Below are 23782 nucleotides of genomic sequence, written 5' to 3'. Positions count from 1 at the left end.
TAAAATCTCTGACACTTTGAGATTGTTTGTTATCTGAGCATAATTGTATTCCTATAGAAGCCAGCCCTCCCTTCTTCTACATGCATAGCACTTATTTCATACTCTTAACTTAGTTGTTAATAAATCTACATGTCATACCCAGACTCCTCTGAACCAGCTCTATGGGACAGAAGATCACGCACAAGTCAGCAAGCAAAGCTTTAACTTTCAACCAAATACATAGTAGTGAGCCATACAATTCAATAACACAACTCTTTTTCTACTGCACAAAACACAGGAAATAATTAAATTTCTTATAGACATTTCTTTATTATATTTTCCCACTTGAATATTTAGAGAATAATTTAAATGTAATGCATACTGACAGCAAGCACAGTATCAAATATTAGGGGTTTTTTAATATTTTTCTGTTCTCACCCTTTATTCCTTTCGGAAAAAAATATTTAGATGACCTCAAAAGCAACAATTATTATGCTAATCACAGTATGCAGTAACACATACAAGCCCATACTCAATAGAAAAGAAAGCAACAAAGAAGTGAAAAAGTCTTTCTCCTCAAATCATTTTAATTCATTTTTCCACAGCCATATAAATTTAAAGTATGAAACAACAATAATACAGCTATAGAATCTCGGTTCTCTTTCCAAGCAGCGGCATATAAAACATAGAAAAGCTAAAACCTCAGCACAAGCTTCAAAGGAACAAGGACTGAGAGGATTCTGATGAAGACATGAAATGCACAAAATACAGTACACAAAACTGCTAGAATGCATAAAATATAAAGCTACACATTTCAGGTAGAAAGCATTGTAAAATATATAAAATATGCAAGAAATCAAAACCAAAGAGATTTTTCTTAGAGTACCATGAATACACTGGAACTGGCAATTAGCATTTGAAGATGGGAACAAGAAAATAGCAGTTTCCCATTTAAAACTTTATTTCTAGGCTTTAGGATTTCACCTTCTTGACATCCTTCTTTCCAGAGCTCTCAGTAGCTGACTCTGCTTTTCTTTTCTGTGACTAAAATGGAAACAGATTTAATGTTCTGCTCCAATATGCACATTTTTAAATGGCCCAACAATGTTAAATCTAGGATGTAAATGCATTAAAAAAAAATTTTAACATGAATATTCACTTAAATGTTATACTCACAGTTAATGTTCTATATAGCCCAACAAAATATATAACCCAATGTAAAATAACCTTCAAAGATTTTTTTTAAGAAAAGACATAAAATACCCATCAAAAATAGTCAGCAAATGTCTACTTACACATGGTACTATAAATGTACTCTCATTTTAAAGAACTATGTACTACTTAAAGTTTTCTGGGCAAAATGCTATTTATGAATGTATTATTTTTTAAAACCATATGATAGATATTAAAATACCATATTTCACATATTCTATGATGCGCATTTTTTTTCACTTTAGCATCTCTGAAATCTAGATGCATTTCACAATTGATGAAAAATTAATTACTTGGCAGCAGTTTTACTTGGCGAAACATAAAAAATAATGCTATGTTTTACAATAGGAAGCATCTTAGACTTGATGAAATATGGTAGTTTACTTAACCACACTCAAATAATATGATCTATTAAAGAATATTTTAAATTGTAGCTATACAAGGCATCCTGACTAGATTAATATCAAGTCACCTTATTATTCAACAGTTAATTTATTACCAAATAAACCAAGTAAAGCTTTGCTGTCTGCTCAAAGTTCTCATTTGCACTCATGGTTCCACAAAGATCAGAAAACTTATTTGATCAAATCAGAACTCCCAGTTTCAATCTCAGCCCCATCCCATCCCATCCCACCCCACCCTTTCTCCTATTCCCCGATGACAACCAGAGTCTCAATTTAAAGGATTTTACTTGCATTATACTTCTGCATGAAGGAACTTTTTTAAAATACTGAGCCCTGTTACGAGGGAGTTCCTAACCATATGTTCTATAAACAAATAGGGAATGCGGTTGTAGTGTATTCTTTTTCTGTCAAAAACAAATTAGCACTTCATAAAAACAGTTTTTATAATAGGTATCATGTGGCATTAAACATAATATAGGCATTTTAATTATGTAAAAAAAATGAGATCTACCTAAAAGTTAGGAAAATGCTGAAAATTTTACCATTGGAGTTTTAGTTGCCCGTTTCTTCTTTTCTGCTCTCTCTCTTTCCTCAATTTCCATATTTTCTTTCTCAATCAATGAAATCAGAGTATTACAGCGTCTCTGGAATTCCTAAACCAAATAATAAAATATTTTTAATTTCTGCAACTCAGGTATAATCTTTAAAAAGTAGTAATTATTTAATGGTATCATTTCTGTGGTACAAAATTTCTCAAGTTGGTGCACTTCAGAACAAAATTCATACAGGGTATTAAGAGATTCCACTAAGAAGATGGGGAGCAGTAAAAATCACTCAATGGATGAATGCATAAACAAACTGTGGTCCATCCATATCATGAAATGCTATTTAGCAACAGAAAGGAAAGAACTATTGGTACACACAACAGTCTAGATGAACCTGAAGTGAATTACATTGAGTGAAAACAGTCAATTTCAAAAGGTTACATACCATATTACTCCATTTATAGAACATTCTTGAAATGATGAAAGTTTAGGAATAAAGCACTTATCAATGGTGGCTGGGAGCTAGCAAAGGGTGGGGGGGGAGAGTGTGTGTGACTATAAAGAGCTAGCATAAGGGAGTCTTGTGGTGCTGATTACACAAACCTACATCTGGTAAAACTGCACTGACACACACACACGAGTACATGTATATAACCAGTGAAATTCGAATAAGCTCTATGGACTATACTAATATGGATTTCCTGATTCTGACACTGCCATATAGTCATGCAAGATGTTACCATCGGGGAAAACTTGATGAAGGGTGAATGGGACCTTCCTATACATTTCTTTATAAACTCCTGTGAATCATTTCAAAATAAAAAGTTAACAAAAATCACATAAACATGGGATACCTAGGTGGCTCAGCGGTTGAGCATCTGCCTTTGGCTCAGGGCATGATCCCGAGGCCCGGGATCGAGTCCCACATCGGGCTCCATGTAGGGAAATTGCTTCTCCTCTGCCTATGTCTCTGCCTCTCTCTCTCCGTGTCTCTCATGAATAAATAAATAGAATCTTTTTAAAAATCACATAAACAAAAAACGGGGTATTGTCCTATGCCAAAATAAGTTTTGGAGGTATGCGGGTTACAAATGTCAAACAGATTTCTAAATAAATAAATAAATAAACAAACAAACAAACAAACAGATTTCTCTATGCCAGGGCTTCTCAAAGACTTAAATTCCTGATAAGCTCTGTCAAGCACTAGGTGGGAGACAGAGGATGCAAGCAGTTCCCAAAGCTATTCAACCAGGAGAAATGTCTTCTCACAGGATGTCTTGAGGGATTAGAGTTCTGAGGAGCGTATCTCAGGAAACACTGCTGTATTTGTTAATGCAAAGTAAACAATACCTGAAAAGATTTTTTATTAACCTTGCCACTACCTATATTTCATTGCCAGCAAATCAATGCATCCAAACTATAAATGGTTTTTATGAATGTATAGTGAGCATTAAACATATGATTCATTAATATAGATACATATATTAACTCTGTATGCTCAGCTGTATTTAAAGATAAATCATGGGATGAGCACTGGGTGTTATTCTGTATGTTGGTAAATTGAACACCAATAAAAATTATTATATTAAATAAATAAATAAATAAAATAAAGATAAATCATAGATAAATACCATTCTAAAGTATAATTTCTTTTCTGTAAAAAGCAAAAATGATACATGCAAATAGCTAAACACAAAAATGAAGATGTAGGTTTATTGGCAATTAAGAACCCCAACAAAAAATATGGTCAAAGTATAAGAATAGAAAACTCACAAAAACTTAAAATATCCAAATATTTTTAGAATTTCCACTGAAACTAATGATCAAAGAAATGCAAAGTACAACAATGCCATCTTTATCAAATTGCCAGTGATATGTGCATGTATGTGTATGTGGTGTACATACCCAGTGCTGGCAATAAGATAGGGATATGGGAACTCTCATTCATTGATGATGGGATGCTAATGTTACTTCCTGCTGTAAACTGCATTGTTCCCTAAACCCCAAAATTCACATGTTGAAGCGTAACACTTCCACAATATTACTATCTTTGAAGATAATGCCTTTAAGGGGGTAATTAAGGTTAAATGAGGTTGTAAGGGTAGGGATCTAATCCAACAGGACTGGTCTTCTTATAAGAAGAGGAGGAGACACCAGAGATGCCTCTCTCTACACTTGTACAGAGAAAGAGCCACGTGAGAATACAGTGAGCTGGCACCGTCTACCAGCCAGGGAGAAAGACCTCACCAGAAACCAACCCTGCAGGCACTGTGATCTTGAATTTCCAGTCTCCAAAACTGTGAAAAACTCCTGTTTAAGCCACTTCATTTGTGGTATTCTGTTATGGCATGCCAAGGAGACTAATACACTATGCCTTTCAGAGCACCTGGCTGGCTCAGTTGGTGGAGAATGTGACTCTTGTTGTCAGGTTGTGGGTTTGAGCCCCACGTTGGGTGTAGAGGTTACTTGAAAATAAAATCTTTTAAAAAATACACTATACCTTTCTAGAGAGCAATTTGAGAATATCAATGAAGCATCTTAAAAATTTCCTATCTTTTGAACAAACAATTCCACTCCTAGGAAGTTAATGTAAGGAAATAAGAGATGTATACAAAAATTTACAAAAGAATCTTTGGAGAAGTATTATTTTTAGTAGGGAAATACTGAAAACTAAACTTTTGATCATTTGAAAATGGAATACAGACACATCTTACTGTATACATAAGAGAATAGTAACTACAGCATTACAAGTGGCCAGCAGAAGTTATCTCTGAAAGTAGAACCAATGCTAACTTTTATTTTCATTTTCACACTAGACTGTATCTTCCAAATTTTCTGCAATGAACATTTAGGTCCTGGGCCATCTATAATGCTTTTAAGAAACGTCAAATGGTTTTTTAGTATATTTTAACTGTCTAAATAAAAGCCAGGAAAGTGACATATAACATAGGAAATGATATGTACAGAAAGATGATCAACTATCCAGGCATTTTCTACTTCCTAAAAATTCAAGCCCAAAAAGAGGCAGAAAACCAAAGATAATCTAACCAAAAACAAATCCTCCATAATGTTTTGAAAATATTACTATTTATTAAAAATAACTTTACAAAACACTGGTGCATTCTAATTTCTTTTGCACCCTCAATTACCCACGGTTAAATAATTTAGGAAAAATAACAACCTTACTTACCAAAACAATAGCTGTATCTTTAATATGCAGACCATATACTCTTCATAGCTTCATTCAATAACACACATACAAATTAAACAGCATGTTATTCAATTTATCTATTATAAAAAAAGGGCTAAGTTGACCCTGATGAGATTTGACTGTTGGTTTCTAGGGAGACTAGATAGAGTCTTTATGTGAAGCTGATTCTTGAATCATTAAGCATACCCTCTGGCTGTTATTATTCTCAATAAGTAATAGTTACCAGTGACTGCAGATATCTTTAGATACATGTTCATGGTTCATATGGGTGATTCAGGGGAAAAAAACTAATACTTTTGAGACTGTCTCATATGCAGGTAAGTAGAATATCTCCAAATGATTATAAATAGACTGTATAATTAAGTTCTTACCTTCATTCCTTTTAACATGGCACTAACTACTCCAGACACAGAAAAATACTGTCTTTAGAGAAAGGCACCAAGGAATGGGAGAGTATGGACATTACCTTCCTAGAATAGGTGATGTCACTTTCTCTACAGATAGCAATCTCATTTTTTATTCACATGCTTAAACACTGCCTAAACAGATGGTATCGTAAACAGAACACTAGCTAAAACCAGAAATTACAAGGCAAAAGGCCAAATTACCAATAAAAGTGATTTGCTTTTTGAATAACTAAGTGACTATGAAAAATTTCATGATATCAAAAGCACCTTCATCTTATATAATTTCTCCTTTCACATTCATATTCTCCTAAATTATTGTACCTCTTTATATTCCTATTTCCCTGGGGCTACAGGGAATATTTTATGTGGTCTCAAACTGTTTACACAATTCTGTGGTCTAATTATCTGCTTCACCATTTCCCAACACTAGATTTAGGAATGAAGTTGGAAGGAGAGAAACAGCACACAAGAGGAAAAGAGAGGATGTGTAAATAACAAAAGAGAGACAGAATAAGAAAATGACAAAAAGAGGGGTCCCTGGGTAGCTCAATCAGTTGAATCTCCAACTTTTGTTTTGGCTCCTGATCTTAGAGCCATAACTTCAAGCCCTGCATCAGGCTCCGTGCTCAACATTGAGCCTGCTTGAGATTCTCTACCTCTCCCTCTCCCCTCTGCTCCTCTTTCCCTCATGCTCTCTCTCTCATTCTCTGTCTCTAAAATAAATAAATCTTTATCAAATAAAAAGAAAATGACAAATGGAAAATTGGTCTACAGTGTTAGTATCTGTGGCAAAAAGAAAAAAGTATTCTGTGTTCATACATGTGGGAGATACTGGATTTTTAAAAAGTTAAACAAATTTATTCAGGGCAGGACTTCTCGAGAGCTTTTAGTACTTTAATGTAAATTGGAAGCATCAAGGGCAAGATTCAGTATCAGCACTTCCCAAATCTAATTGAACACAGAAGCTTTGTTCTGCATATCATAGATTTGCATATCCTAGAACAATGTTTGGTAGAAACCAACTTGGGAAATGCTGTGCAGGGTAAGAGTGACAGATAAAGCTAAGTTTAGATCAAAATACAAAGAACCTAGACACTAACAGTGAAGAACTTAGGAATTTTACTTAATTTAGCTGACAAAAGGATATCATTAATGGATTTTTGAGCAGAAGTGATGATGTAATCAAAGGTGTATTTTGTACTTGGAAATCTTCCCTTGATACAGATCCACAATAGTGCAAGTTCATAAAATTACAGACTCTCAAGATTAGAAAGGATCTTTAAAAATCATTCGAGTTGATGCTGAAGCCCTTCTATTAGGTCCTTGCTAGTTAGTTGTCTGGCCTGTCTGAATTCTTCCGATGAGACTACCAATAGACCTCCCAGAGTTGTCTATTCCACTTTTGGAATAGTTAAAAATCTTAACTAATACAATGCTACCTTATATTTCCAACAACTGGTTCTAGGTCTAATTTTTGTAGTCACAGAGAACAAGCTGATTTCCTCTTCTATACGGCAATCTTTCAAATACTACAAGGCAGCTCTCATGCCTCCATAACAATCACCACCAGACCTCCCAAACACCCCTCTTTTAGGCTAAAGTATCTCTCCTTTTACCCATCTTTCATTTAACACTTTTCTTAAAGGACTATTATAGCACTTATATCTACCATTGGTTATATAATTTCTTTCTTTCCATCTTTCCTACACATTCTTTTAACCAGAGCACACATTTTTTCTGTGAAGAGCCAGATAGTAAATATTTTCAGTTTTGCAGAACAGTCTCTGTCACAACTACTCAGCTCTGCCACTGTAGCATGAGAGCAGCTGTAGACAATATATAAATGAGTGAGTATGGCTGTGTTCCCATAAAACCTTACTTACAGATACTAAAATTTGAATTTTGTATCATTTTCACATGTCACAAAATAGCTTTTTAATTTTCTTCCAACCATTTGAAAATATAAAAATAATTCTTGGCTTGCAGGCCATACAAAAACAGGTGGGGGGGAGCTGTAGTTTGACAAACCCTGTTTTAAACTAGTCTTTAGATTTACTTTAAACAAATTATGCTGCCTTGGTTTTCCATACCTTTCTAAATGGTTTGTGATTCTATTCAATGCAAAGTCATCCAAGTTTCAAGTTTTGAATACTAGGATATGTATCTCTACCTTTATTTAATAAATAATGGAATGTTTGCAATGAGCAGCGCTGCCCCTTACTGTGTGGTGAATATCAATCATGCCAGGCACCAAGTTCAAACATCCTTTGCCCCAATACTCAACTTCAAAGCATCAACTCAAAAGGCACAGAAAGCATCAGTAGAGTTGAAGTGACTTACTGAAAGAGATTAAAGAGGCTCCACATTACATTTCCTATGTACTAAAATCCTAGACATTAAGCCTATCTAAGTCTGAATGACAGAAGGTCTGTGCCTGTTATAGTTCAAAGTCAAAAGCAGGTGAATGAACAAGGGCAAAAAAAAAAATTGCACTCGACATTTGCACCTCTAAATTTGTAGGTAGTTCTATAAAGTCAGAAATTTCTTCTACAGTTCTTAGTAAAACAAAATGGGTATTTTCCTCCTTTGCTCTTTTATTAACTCCCTATATTTTACTTTCAGAATCAGGACCTTCAGCTGTACATTCTGTGGTATATTCTCCAGGTTCTTTGCCACTTCTGAATCTCTATCATACTTTTAAAAAGCAACAGCATTCTATATTAGAATCTCAGAGCCCAAGTATTGGCAGTTAAATGGGAATTAATATTCCAATAACTATATCCTATATTTCTCAAACAAGTATCAAATGTTATACTTTTACTTACCTGTTACTGCTTAAACAGCATTATTTATAAAATGTTACTGTCACTTCCTCACAAGATAGAACATAAGTATAAATACATAAAATGGACTCCTGTTAGTGCATGTATTGTATTTCAGATTATTAAAACAGATCAGTCTTAAATCCAACACTATATTTGCTAATAAAACACATGATATTTATAACAGGCTATTCAAACTTATGAAAAAATAAAAGCCTCACGGATAACAGCCAAATAAAGTCTATCATTAGAAAAAGGTAGATGAAAAGAAAATAACTCAAACTCATTGCTACATTTCTTTGCTTTCTATCTAAATCTGATCCAAATGCAGGAGTTTATGATATAGAAGCCAACTGAAGTACTACAGTTCCATGCTCATTTATTCACTGAATGCCTACTTTGTGCAAGGTGCTATGCTGGTCCCTTCAGATATAACCAATTGCACTTTAAGTTTAAGAGAGTAGTAAAAAAAAAACATTTTTTTTAAAAAAAAGGACTCTGAGGTAGATGGTGATACTTTAGCCAAGGGAAGGGGAAAAAAGGAGGAACAGAGGAAAAATAGATATAAATTTGGGAATTATCAGTTTATGTGGTGACTGAGGTAGACACTTGCCCACTTCCACAGAACAGTATTTCTTTTTTTTTACTTTCTTTATTGAAAATTTGTTCTGTATTATATTTATTTTTTTCATTTGTTTTTTTTATTGAAGTTCGATTTGCCAACATATAGTATAACACCCAGTGCTCATCCCATCAAGTGCCCTCCTCAGTGCCCGTCACCCAGTTACCTCAATCCCCCACCCACCTCCCCTTCCACAACCCTTTAGAACAGTATTTCTAAAATGTAAATCTGATCATTGTCACTGCCCTATTAAAGTCTTTCAATGACTCCCCTCATTTGCTATAGACTAATGACAGAAGACTTCTATACAGTATACAAGACTCTTCATAATTTGGATGCCAGCTATTTATTTATCTCTCAGTACTTCCCTACTCACCCTATCATACTAACCTACTTGCAATTTCTGAATATGCTGTGCTTGTTTATACCCTTGCATAGGCTGTTTCCACAATCCAGAATGTAGTCCCATGGCCAACTCCTAGTTTTTCAAGACATGGATCCAAGAAGGACCTCTTCTGGGAAGCCATTCTTCTAATCTAACCTTCATGGCAAAGTTAAGCACTACGTCTCCTGTACGTACCTCTGAAGGCTGAATCCGAAAGGATGAATACCTACCATTTACACTGATGTGGATGGAACTGGAGGGTATTATGCTGAGTGAAATAAATCAATCAGAGACAGACAATTATCATATGGTTTTACTCATATGTGAAATATAAATAATGAAAGGGACCATAGGGAGGGGGAAACTAAGTGGGGAAAAACTAGAGAGGGAGACAAACCATAAGAGACTCCAACCTCTGGGAAACAAAGGGTTGCAGAGGGGAGGTAGGTGGGGAGATATGATAACTGGGTAATGGGCATTAAGGAGGGCACATGATGAGATGAGCACTGGGTGTTATATGTTGGCAAATAGAATTTAAATTGAAATTAATTAATTTAATTAATTTAATTAAGGGTGAAAAGGGACATTTTAGTCTTTTAAATGCAACCGGAAATATATCCCTGTGAGCATAAATATTTTGCTTTTAATATTTTAATAATATGATACTCAAGAAGAACCCATCAATACATTTTAGTTTACCAATTTTACCAATATTGCATTAATTCATATTTTCACATTTCATTGTAATGCTCTAAAATAACAATATTGGCTATTATCACACAATTAAGTACTAATATATAAAATAAAAAATCACAAGCAGCATTCTGTACAAAATATCCTAGACTATGCTGCATAAACAACAAACAGAAGTATTATTGCGACTATAGAGTAAGTTGAAAATTTTTGAATTTGACACTCATTTTTCTAAAGTATGTATAAAGAAAATCCTCTCTATTGGACAAATGATTTATAAAATATCCTGTACCAAATAGCTTAATGAACATTTACTATCACTGATAAAACAATAAAAAGTGAAGCAAGCTAAGAAAAAGCTATAGCAAAGGGCACCTGGGTGGCTCAGTGGTTGAGTGTCTGCCTTCTACTCAAGTCATGATCCCAGGGTTCTGGGATCGAGTCCTGCATCGGGTTCCCCACAGGGAGCCTGCTTCTCCTTCTACCTATGTCTCTGCCTCTCTCTGTGCATCTCTCATGAATAAATAAATAAAATCATAAAAAAGCAATAGCAATATTTTCTAAAAAGTATTTTCTTCTCCTACAATTCTAATGAAGAATGTCATTGCCTTAATTTTAAATAGGGAAGACTTTCATTAATAATAAAGCTGTGATTTAAAAACAAACAGTGATAACACAGAATTTTTATTACATTGTATACAATAGTGCACGATTCTTCCTCTGAGATGCTGTCAGAAAAATTCATTTAACTACCTAAGGCAGGGCAATTGTAAGCAATTCATTACTAATACTTTGATTCAACTCCAAGGTACATGGCTACAAGCAGTGCCCACACAGCTTCCTGAGGTGCCTGAGAGGAAAGAAAAAAGTTCCTCAAAGGCTAAAAGATAAAAATGCTTTCTGACTAAAATTGAGACAAAGCAACCCACCAAGGATGCAATAAATGGTTACATCAAGAAATGTCCTTTATCTTAGAAAGTTAAATTCTGTCTTTTCTCCTACAAGTCCTTAAAAGGAACTAAGCAAGTCTAAGGAACTACTGATTAAACTTGGGTATTTTCCACATGTCCTTTCCAGTAAACTTGAATAATGTGCTAGATCTTTTGAATCTCTCAGATTCTTCTCAAATGTCCCGCTCACGTTAGTCTGTCACTAAATGAATGGAGGTAATACCCTGAAACTCATTCCCTAAAAGTAATGCCAAAAAATTAATGAGCTGATGTTAGTAAACAAATTGGCAGGTATTACATAAAAGGTACTATACAAACACAGTATTATCATCTCCTCTTATAGTCACTTGGTAAAGGTCCTTTTAAATCTGATCATCTTTGAATGTCCTAAGACTAAGACCCTATTACATGGTATATTTCTTAGCAGGAAAATGAGAGGGCAATTCACATGCTCTGAGCTTAAAAATCTAAATTGATCATATCCTTCCTACTTGTTTATGTAGTTCAATAGCAACTGATTACTTACTTAAAGACCACACAAGTTCTCAGAGAAAAAAATCACAATCTTTTTAGCACATAGAAATAGAACTGAAACTCATTTCCTCTTTTGTATAGCCAGCAGTTTTAAATGAAGAAAAGCCTCAAAGAAATCTTCATACTTTAGCTGAAGGCTTTCAAATTGAGGCATATTTAAAAGTGGAGGTTCATGCCTTTAAGCACTTTAAGACTGTTAGTTAAGTCAAAAGCCATGAATCCAACACTTTGAAATGTCTGAATAAAATATAACTACCAAGGTTTTCACTTTTTTCCTAAGTATTTCACACTATTTATTGGTGTCTCTGGGAAAGAAAAGTCAACTTTAAACAAAACTATGTTTTTAAAGATAGCTTCTTTAGTAAGCTAAGTTTAAAGTTTACTCATTAAGATTTTAATTTGAACACAGTGACACACTCACATAATGAATCAAATTACATCCTTTGTATTTCTAAGATAGGATTTTTCAATGAAACTAATTTTGGAAGTAACAACAGTTTTTTCTTTACGATTTTATTTTTTTATTTCAGAGAGAGAGAGTTAGAGAAAGAGAGCACAAGTAGGGTGATGGGAGCGGGGAGAGGGAGAAGCAGACTCCCTGGAGTCTGACACGGGGCTGGATCCCAGCACCCTGGGATCACGACCAGAGCTGAAGGCAGATGCTCAACCACTCAACAGACTGAGCCACCCAGGCGCCCCCCTCCAACTGCCTTTTTCAAGAAGTTTTCTTCCTAGATTGTGCATGTGATTCACTATACAAGAACAATTATTTAAAATAAGGAGGCAAAGAGATCACCTAAAATTATTAATAATCCATTCCTTTAATTCCCTAATGATTGATAATGCCATGAAATATTCCAAAAAGACAGCCTAACTATATGCATGTTCTAAAATATATTACCTATACTCTAAATCTAGAAATATAAACAAAATTATCCACTAGCTAGGAGGGAAATAAAAACAGTATGATAGAAAAGTTAACAAACAAAAAACTTTGGATTAAAATATTTAAATATGAAATAAACTACTATATGTTCTTAAAGATTCTTTAGAAATCATAAATTCCACCTCCCAGGAGAACAGAGGTATCTTCGTTATTAACAGACAAAATAAAGGTTCCACTTCACAATCATGTAATTAGTTAATATCTGCTCTTCGGAAAGTATACATCGGAGATTTAAATCTCTTGGTAAAGAAAGAAGTAAATGCCTTGTAGAAAGAAGATGGAGGAAAATAAGAACCTTTACAAGGGTGTTCAGAGACATCTAGTGGTTGTTAATAATATGCCGGGTTTTTCTCAGAAATTAAAATAAGGTTATGGACTTCTATAGCCATGTTCTTATTACAAATAATATAAGGTTTTTCTTTCACTTTTGAATCTGTTTCATACTCTGCTTTAGTTTAACGATTATAGAAACTGAAAAGAGCATTAAACTCTCAACCTTTTAAAAAATTAGTAAGGTACCACTGAAATAATACTCAAAAATCAGCAAATGCTTTATCGCATAAACGGGCATTTATGATCTTAAACATGATTCACTGACAAATGCAGGTAGACAGATGTCTCTTACAAGGTGTTGATGCTGCCCTACATGAGATCATTACACACATAAAACTCCAAATAGCTAAAAATTTATAAATCATGGCTTTTGAAAGGAGTTCTCTGCTAAACATGGTCATAGATGCAATGAGCTAGAAGACACCTTAAAAGGCTAACTAACTCACTGCCAAAGTCTTCAGAGTCAAAACAGAATCTCATTTTCAAAGCTAACAGAAAAGCTATTTACATTGTCCTTCAATAATATATTTCAATGATCCAAAGAACCCTGTCAAACTTTCCTACCTCAAACCTAAGCCTTTCATGCTCCAGATTAATTCTTACCATTTTTATTTTTAACTTTTTTATCTTATTAACATATATACCTCTTCATATCTTTTTGTGCAAGCACAGCACTTTAAATTTATTTCTACTAAGCTTCAGGTTGTGAAATTCAACCAATCCATCATTCCAATTTCTCTAGTTCCTTCCTTTTGAATCTGGGTTGATCCAAAGTATTTGCTAGCTCTCCAATATTACGTATTCCATAAACTTGACAGGCACATTCTAACAGTCCAAGAACACTCAAAATTTAAATTAAAGTTTTTTTTTAATTGGATGCTTTGCTTTTTTTTATTTTTTTTATTTGTTATTTATGATAGTCACAGAGAGAGAGAGAGAGAGGCAGAGACACAGGCAGAGGGAGGAGCAGGCTCCATGCACCGGGAGCCCGACGTGGGATTCGATCCCGGGTCTCCAGGATCGCGCCCTGGGCCAAAGGCAGGCGCTAAACCGCTGCGCCACCCAGGGATCCCTAAATTAAAGTTTTAAGAAATATCTGATCTTATAAAACATCTGCCAAAATTAGTGTCTTCGATATAGCAACTCAGATTTTTTTTTAGATTTTTCTTTTTATTCGGCTTGAACTGATAATACAAAATGAATCAAACAAAATATTAAGCATTGCTTCACACCCCTATTAGCACTTTAGGTCAAGAAAACATTTATGATAAACAGCAACTACTTTAAAATGTCCATTATTTGGGGGTACCGGGGTGGCTCAGTCAGTTAAGTAACTCTTGATTTCAACTCAAGTCATTATCTCAGGGTGGTGAGTGCATGCCCTGCATCAAGCTCTGCACTGGACGTGGAGCCTGCTTAAGATTCTCCCTCCCTCTCCCCTGCTCTCTCACCACCTCTCTCCATCTCTTAAAAAAAAAGGTCTATTGTTTGCATTGTTAGTTTCTGGTGCTTTTAATTTTTAGGCTATATAAATCTATTTTTGTCTTAATTACCTCAGCTGACAAAAGACTGACAATGCTAACATTAAAAATGTGTTATATTTAAAAAAGTGTTCAGGGGATCCCTGGGTGGCTCGGCGGTTTGGCGCCTGCCTTTGGCCCAGGGCGCGATCCTTGGGTCCCGGGATTGAGTCCCGCGTCGGGCTCCCGGCATGGAGCCTGCTTCTCCCTCCTCCTGTGTCTCTGCCTCTCTCTCTCTCTCTCTCTCTCTATGTCTATCATAAATAAATAAATAAATAAATAAATAAATAAATAAATATTTTAAAAAATAAAAATAAAAAAGTGTTCAATATCAATTTGAACACTGTCAAGAAGCACTAGAAATTAAGAGGAACACACACACAATTCATGTTAGAAAGTAACAAAGTAAATTGCATGAAGCTAAAATATCTCTTCTACTTAATTATTCTCTGTCTCATCATATTCTTTTAAAGACTCAACTTAGGCAACAATTCCTTCTCATTAAAAATCCTTAAGTTATTCACACAGTCTCAAATATCACCTGACTAATTACAAAGAGGGAAAGGTATCTTTAAAGAGGACAGCTCTGGAGGTCATCATATTAACCAACTGATCAAACTTAGCATCATCACCAAGCTTAGAACAACCTAGGTCAATGTGCCTCCTGATGTGATACAGTAACAAATACACATCACTTATGTGACATTCTTGTCCAAAATGCTTAACCTAAATCTAACAATGAGCAAATGAGATAAATGTGGGATTCTCCAAAACAATAAGCCTAGGCACCTTAAAAAGCCATTGTCATGAAAAACAAAAAGTTGTAGATTGAAAGAGACTGAAGAGAATCACCAATCAAATGCAATATGTGAACCCTGCCTGGAACATCAATTTAAAAAAAGAGCTATGAGAGGCACTCTGGGAACAACTGGAGAATTTTGTACATGGACTGTGTACCAGATGACATTACTGAATCAATGTTAACAGTTTCAGGTAGGATATAGGTACTGTGGTTATGTAAGTAAAGGTCCTTATTTTTAGGATATAAATGCTTAGGTATTTAGAGGTGAATACTCATGATGTCCACAGCTTATTTTCAATTAGCTCAGAAATCTAGATATATATATATATATTTATGAATATCAGATTCAGATATATTTCTAAATATAGATATGTTCCTGTATTTCTGAATACAAAATACAAATTCTATATGTATATATAGATGCTATGTATGTATATACAAGTGCATATATGGATAGAGGACAAAATGTTAACAATTAGAGAATCTAAATGAATATATGATATTTGAAATTTTTCAAGATAAAAAGTTGAAGAAAATAAGAAAAGAATACATACCATGGCAGTTCTAGACTTGATAAACCAGTCAAATCTAAACTGAGGAGCATTCCGTACACACTGTCTTAATTCTTCATATACGTTTTCTCTATCAAAGCCCATTTTGTGTAACATACAAATCAAGAATCTATCTTCTTCCTCAGTATAGTTCTTTCCTTTGCTGGTCCCATACTGAATACGCAACTGATGAAATGGAGCCTTGTATCTTGCAATCTGCAAATTTAAACAAAATAGCCACTTTAAATGTGCAATAAGTCAAAGCTAATTACCATGTCAATTAAAACAACCTGATAATAATTTTAAAATTACGAAATATAGTACTTTGGCATCCAGGGCTTTCTTGATACTGATCCTTCGTTGAATTCTTGCTTCTCCACGTTCAATTTGAGCCATGATTTTCTCAATGTCCTGCAATTCATTGCAACGTTCCCAAAATACAGCTGAAAAACAGAATTATCACTTTTCTTTTTTTTTTTTTGAATTATCACTTTTCAATAAGTGTACTAGCATCTTAAGTAAATGAATCCAAGGAACCGTAGAATAAAGAATTAACAGGACATGATACAGCGAACTTTATACTATTTAAAACTAAGATTCATATTCATCTGTGTGTGTGTGTGTGTGTGTGTGTGTATATATATATATATATTCAATTATCAAATATATATATATTTATATATATATATCAAATATAATAATATATATATATAATAATAATAATATATATATAATTATATATATTTATATATAATAAATTATATATAATATTATAATAATTATAATATATATTATATATATTATTATAATAATAATATATATTAATATATATATAATATTATAATAATATATATATTATATATATAATATATATATAATAATAATATATATATATATCATATATATATATTCAATTATCAAATACCCTTAACTTCTTATTTAAAAGTAAGGCCTCAGAAGGTTTTAGGTTAGTGAATCTCTTTTCGTGAAATATTATGGAATATTTAATTATCAATCATAAATTACTAGAATTTCAAAAGATACTACAGATGTTAATTTAAGCTATGCTTTCATTGAAACAGGATATAGAAGCGACCATACACATAAATAAAGTAAAACAGAAGAGAGGGTGGCCATATAAACTTGAGTACATAGCTTCCCTAGCACGCAAAAACAAAAATGAAACCCATTATCAAGAGGTCACTCAGACTTCCTATGAAGCAGCAATTTCTACCAAAACTCTTACTTTACCTTTGGAACCACTCACACAATATTTCCAATGACCCATATCTTGTTTTCTAAACTTACTTGAAACAGTCTTTTCTCTTAAAAACAAAAAACATAAAAAACCCACAAAGTCACCCAAATTTGGCAGCTTTATGTCACATGTTATGACTTCAGTGAAAGACCTTTTAATGGCATATTCTACCTTCTCAAATTTCTCATTTTTAGAGCCTATCACAAAAGGAATGTTAGTGCTGATTTTTATCTATTTTTGTGGGGGTAGGGCTTCAACAACAAACATTATTTCTCACAGTTCTGGAGGCTGGCAAGTCCCAACATCAAGGTGCTGGCAGATTCCAAGTCCAGTGAGATCTCATACCCTGGTTCATAGATGACCATTTTCCCAATGTGTCTTCACATGGTGGAAAGGGTAAGGGAGCTCTCTGGGGTCTCTTCTATAAGGGCACTAATCCCATTCATGAGGGCTCCACCCTTACAACCTCATCACCTTCCAAAGACCCCACCTGCTAATACCATCATGTTGGGGGTTAGGATCTCAACATAGAATTTAAGGGGAAAGCATTCATCCCATAGCACAAATTGGTACATTAGTGGGCCATTTTCTTCTTTGCACTGGACACTAACCACCCATCTCAGCATCACATGAGAAACTGTCACTCTGACTTTTATAAGCACCTTTGTTCATTTTTTCATTCTCTCACTTATTCGCTCAACATATAAATGCCTGCTATGTATAATATGCTCACAAGTAGCCAATTGTATACATTTCTTCTTTTATTGTAACAAACTACATAAAGCATTCCATCTCCCTACCCTCTGACGTGGGCCCCAATTAAGCTGTCCTGAGCTAGACATGCCACCAGAACACCTGACACTGTATTTTTTAATCACTTGTTTTCCCACAATTTCATACACATTGATGCTATTTTGAAGAAAATTCTACTTCAGAAAATCCCTCTGCACAAAATCTCTTATACTCTACATTCTATTCATGCTGCTAGAATTTTTCTCTCTCATCTATTTTTACCCTAAGCCCCCAAATGCTCTAAAACTTATGTGATAAAGCTTAAGAGAAATAGTGATATTATGCCGGAATCAAGGAAAAGGAAATTCATAAATCTGATATTATATAAAATAAAAACTCGGGATCCCTGGGTGGCGCAGCGGTTTAGCACCTGCCTTTGGCCCAGAGCGCGATCCTGGAGACCCAGGATCGAATCTCACGTCGGGCTCCCGGTGCATGGAGCCTGCTTCTCCCTCTGCCTGTGTCTCTGCCTCTCTCTCTCTCTCTGTGACTATCATAAAAAATAAAAAAAAAGAAAGGCAAGCTCCTTTCTCAGGACCTTTGGAAAAAAAATTTAAAAAAAATAAAAATAAAAATAAAAACTCAATATAATCAGCCTCTAAATTCCCTGGTAATCACCAGAGAAACTCTTTTCAGATTTCCAAAAGAAAAAAGTGTCTTTTCTCTAATGAACCTGGATTTCTCTAAGCACTAACACTCTAGATAAATTAAAAGCTGTTTCTAGTTTATATCCATTTTTGGTGTATTTATTAGTACTATAATGTTTCCTCTCTGCTATTTTTCACTGCAAAAACACAGAATTTCAGTTGTTAAGCTGAATAGGCTTTGAGGGGTTAGCATAGAAACCTAAACCTACTTTGTAATATTGTTTCTATAAGAAAAAAATGCTCTAGATACAGCTCATATTGAGACTAAATTTGAAAGTTCAATCTATGGGACGCCCGGGTGGCTCAGTGGTTGAGCGTCTGCCTTCAGCCCTGGGGTCCTGGAATAGAGTCCCACATTGGGATCTCTGCAGGGAGCCTGCTTCTCCTTCTGCCTGTGTCTCTGCCTCTCTCTCTCTCTTTGTGTCTCTCATGAACAAATAAATAAAATCTTTAAAGAAAAAGAAAGTTCAATCTATTTGGAAGTTAGAAACTTACTATTCTACATATGGAAAACTTGATAGAGATAATTACATATTTTTAATAAGATTTCTTTCTCTTTTTTAAAAAAAAGATTTATTTATTTATTCATGAGAGACACAAAGAGAGAGAGAGGCAGAGACACAGGCAGAGGGAGAAGCAGGCTCCTCACAGGGAGCCCAAAGTAGAACAGGATCCTGGATTCCAGGATCACACCCTGAGTTGAAGGCAGACACTCAGCCACTGAGCCACCCAGGTGTCCCTCTTTCTCTCTCTCTCTCTCTCTCTTTTTTTAAGATTTTATTTATTTATTCATGAGAGACACAGAGAGAGAGAAGCAGAGACACAGGCAGTGGGAAAAGCAGGCTCACTGCAGGGAGCCCAATGCAAGCATCAATCTCAGGACCCCAAGATCACAACCTGAGCCAAAGGCAGACGCTCAACCACTGAGCCACCCAAGCATCCCAGTAAGATTTCTTTCAGAAGCCTGAGGTTGGATATGCTATGATATGGGAATTAGTATTAACTTTATATGCTTCAAGACAAAAGACACAGCTGAGAAAGAAAGGGATATGATTCTAGAACAAATCAAAAGACTTATTCAACCAGTCTTTTTAGATCTATTCCAGCTTGCCCCGAGTTAATGGAATGCACATGACCTGTCTAGAGTTGACTGGAACCCTGAGGGTGTTTGAGGATATAAAAGGGCCCAAGAGGAGTTTTCTACTTCAAGGATGACCTAGAAAGACACTAATTCAATCCTCCGAACCTGGTCTCAGATTTGAATTGCCGAGAAAAGGACCAAAATTTCAGAGATGAGAAAGTGGGAAACGAATTTTGTCAATGCTCATTCAATGGCTACACTCGTTTCATTAGGGCTTTATCTGGCTCTATTAGCTAACTACTAAAGACAATAGCAGTCCCTTTAGATAAATCTTATAATCTTTTTGTGGAGATACAATTATATTTTATACTTTCACCTACACTTTATTCGAAAAAGTTTAAAAGATCTCTGAACAATGATACAATTAAATTGACACTAAAGAAATGAATAAGGATACAATTAAACAATATCTCTAAAATTATACACAAACCTGAATACTCCATAACTTCCTCAGGGGATTTGCCCTCCACCTCTCGAGCTATATTATCAATGTCATCTCTTCCATACTTCTCATTAGCTTTAATAAACTGGTTAAAATCTCGCTTAGTCCAGTTTGTAAATCCCTGTGAACAGAAATTAAGCATCATCAATTCAAGTTAAATTAGCAAACCCATTTATTGTTCTACTTATTTCTATACAATGATACATTAAAAACAGTTTAAAAGACTTAAAATGTTCCTCCTTACAAAATCCCAGGGGTTTTTTTAGAATCAGAAGTTGAATGTTATAAAACTAACTGCTTTTCGGACGCCTGGGTGGTTCAGCAGTTGAGCATATGCCTTTGGCTCAGGGGATCACGCCCCACATTGGGCTCCGGGCATGGAGCCTGCTTCTCCCTCTGCCTGTGTCTCTCCCTCTCTCTCTGTCTCGAATGAATGAATGAATGAATGAGTAAATATTTTTTAAAAATAACTGCTTTTCTATCATGAAGAGACTGAGGTTGGATATGCTTTACTTCTCTCCAAGTAAAACAAACCTATTTCTAGTTCCTAGATATTGTATAGTTTTTAATTCTATACTTTACAGATGCCCACATTAAAATACAAATGCAATGATATAAAAATGCTAATATAAATAATGAAGTCTTCATACTCAAGTACTTCAACAGTTTTTTTCCAAAGATCTGTTCCCATGTAAATTAAGAAAGGAATGTGATTGTATTAGTTAAAAAACAGAGAGGAAAATATAAGAATGTAGAAAAAAATTTTGTAGGTCTTTACATCATTCCAAACTACAGGTGACCCTTGAATAATATGTGTTTAACTGTGTGGGCCCCCTTCTACATGGATTTTTTTTGATAAATACTGTACAGTACTATAAATGGATCTTCTCTTCCTTATGATCTTCTTAATAACATTTTCTCTTCTCTACCTTCCTTTATTGTAAGAACACAGTATGTAATACATGTAACATACAAAATATTTGTTAACTGACGTTTATGTCAGCAGTAAGGCTTCCAGTCAATCAGGAGGTAAGTTTTGGGAGAGCCAAAAGTTATAGGAAATTTTTCAGCTTATATGGAGAGTCAGCACCCCTAATTCCCACATTGTTGAAGGGTCAACTATACTGTGAATACATAATTTCTATTCAAAATTGTATTCATAAATAGAATTTCTATAAATAGATTACTGGTCCCATTCAATTTCTTTATTAAAAGACAGAACAGTTGAACTAATCAATGTTTTAAATCTCTTTGGTATTATTAGTAGCTCTGTGATGTCATAAAACAAAGAATTTGTTTTCTACTCTTTATATCCCAACCCGTAACAATGTGATATCCCTGGCTGTTCAAAACTCTATTCCTAGTCTTTAGGTGGTGAAGATTTCAGGTGACTCCACATTTTCTTTGCCATGATTTTTTAAAAAGATTAATTATCTAAGGTACCAGAGAAGGACGTTTAAAGATGAATTCAACTACTAGAAGGGGCAAAAAAATTATTTTACTTCTAATTACAAACTAAAGCAATTTCTCAATTGATACTGTATATTCACAATATAGTGTACATTCACCATATACTATAAACCAATTAGCATTCTAAGACCATAACTTTATTTTCACATTCAGGAAATAAATTGTGAAAATAAAACATGAAGATTTAAATGTTTTATTTTATTCTTTGGTTAAGTCCTAATATTCAGACAACTGCAATTACATTTTCAAACTTAACTTTATGACGTTCAGGCATTTGGCTCAAAAGCTTATGAATATAATTTGTAAAGATTTACACAACATAACAAAGAAAAGACCTACATAATAAATAAGATATAAATATAAAAACTATCTTTCAGTAATTAATGTGGCAGCTTTCCTATCACTGTGCCTTGCATATTGTTCAAAAGAATCCATTGAATAAATAAATCTTGCTGACAACTTTCTATACTAAGGTGGTAACATAGAGTACACGTTTTGTTTATTATCTTGCAAGGATCTTTTATGCTGTAACTTTTTCTAGCTTCTACAGGTTATTCATCTTTTATAAATTATTTGTATATTGTTTCTACACTCATTAAACTCATTAAAGCAACGATGACCAGAAAGTATTAATATTTTGTTCAAATGAAAATGTTCCCTATTTAATAACTATTAACTTCTAATTATACAATAATCATCTTACAAAGTTTCAGAAATCTCTCATTGTTGTATTAAAGTTCTCTCCAAGAAAGAATGAAAGGCATCTTGAGAATTATGAAATTATTCCATAAATAAAATATTAGTAGAGTATAATTTCAGAGGACAGTTCACAGTCGATAAAATAAATTTAAAATTCCAAGGATATGCTAGTAATTATTATCTATCAGGATTCATACATGGATTAACTGACTGATAAAAATACATGTCTTCTTAGTAATAACTGACACTTATATTTTGCATTTATGTATTTTCTAGCAATTCTGAATGGGTGTATTCTACAAAAACAATAAAAAATAGGAATAGCTGATCTTAATGTATGTTTACAATATAGCCCTGAGTGTTGCTGATGTGTCTAATCAGCCCATACAATAAAAGGTAAATGTGATCTGTTTTTTCTTTTTTCTACTAGCTAATTAGAAGCACTTCTGGCACTTAAAATAATTTACTTGTGTGAGAAGTTTTTCTTTTTCTTCAGTCTCTTCTGGTGTAAGAGGTTCAGCTCCATCAATCTTTTTTTGCTCCTCTCTTTGAGCCACAGCTGGATTTGGAATATCAGGATTCCTTGGGACCTATAAACCAAGAGATGAATGATAAGTAAACTATTGGGAAAAGGTAATTGAGGATGTATATACACATATCAATCTTAGAGTTATTTCAACAGTAAACAATTTAAAGTCATACCAGAATGACATATAATCCTCTCCATGTTCTTACTACCATGATATTACTAAAATAAAAACCATTCTTAAATGTGCTGCATATTTTAGAATTAAACCCCTTGCTAAAATGCCACATTATGTTCTAGATTTAATCATAACTGTGGAACAAAATACATCCTTATAAAACTGTAATACATGGTAGTAACAATAATATTATGCCAACATCAACATTATACAATAAAATCTCAAGCCCAGAAAAAAAACAGAAATAGTCCATATTCACCTGGCAATACAGACCAGGGTAGAGAAGTACAATGCACCTGAAGATTGCATTCAATGCTCTGATCAGTTCAAAATGCAAAAAGAAAGGTGTGATTTTTACTGCCTGCCAGGGTATGGAAAGGGAGAGCATCTTCACATAAAATGCAAAGACTGGAAGAAGTGAGAGGATAATGAAGAACCAAAAAAAGTAGAGAATATATATGAGGGAATGGGTAGCAGAGCACACAAATAGCTATGATGGAACCTGCAGTCAAGAGAAAAAGTTACAGTAGCAGTAACCAACAGAAATTCTAGTCTTTTAGATACAGAGCTACAAATACACTGACAACTAAGCAGAGAGCTCAAGTCCAAAAGACTGAGGAAAGAAGCTCAGCTCTCCAAGGAAGTAAGCAGTCAGCCATTCACTCGTACCTCAAAACTGTGGCCTCTATGTTCAAGGTATCAGAGTGAACACA

At 34.2% G+C, this 23782-nt stretch overlaps 1 protein-coding gene across 7 annotated transcripts in view; it reads right to left on the bottom strand.

The window, feature by feature from the left end:
- Positions 1–289: 289 nt before the first annotated feature.
- Positions 290–23782, bottom strand: part of SMARCA1 (SNF2 related chromatin remodeling ATPase 1) — a 72980-nt gene continuing 49487 nt past the window's right edge. For 2 of the 7 annotated variants that reach the window (XM_072817401.1, XM_072817400.1), the window contains 6 exons: positions 22833–22955; positions 20185–20317; positions 16241–16359; positions 15920–16132; positions 2138–2248; positions 290–1023 (listed from right to left, as the gene is read on the bottom strand). In XM_072817401.1, the coding sequence (XP_072673502.1) occupies positions 952–1023; positions 2138–2248; positions 15920–16132; positions 16241–16359; positions 20185–20317; positions 22833–22955 (771 nt within the window). In that variant the 3' untranslated portion in view covers positions 290–951. Of the gene's footprint in view, positions 1093–2106; positions 2249–15919; positions 16133–16240; positions 16360–20184; positions 20318–22832; positions 22956–23782 lie in introns of all 7 variants that reach the window. The other 5 variants (XM_072817406.1, XM_072817402.1, XM_072817407.1 and 2 more) reach the window with 3 other exon arrangements.

Source organism: Canis lupus, chromosome X (genome assembly GCF_048164855.1).
Source record: "Canis lupus baileyi chromosome X, mCanLup2.hap1, whole genome shotgun sequence".
NCBI classification, from domain to species: domain Eukaryota; kingdom Metazoa; phylum Chordata; class Mammalia; order Carnivora; family Canidae; genus Canis; species Canis lupus.
This window is presented reverse-complemented; position numbering and strand designations above follow the sequence as displayed.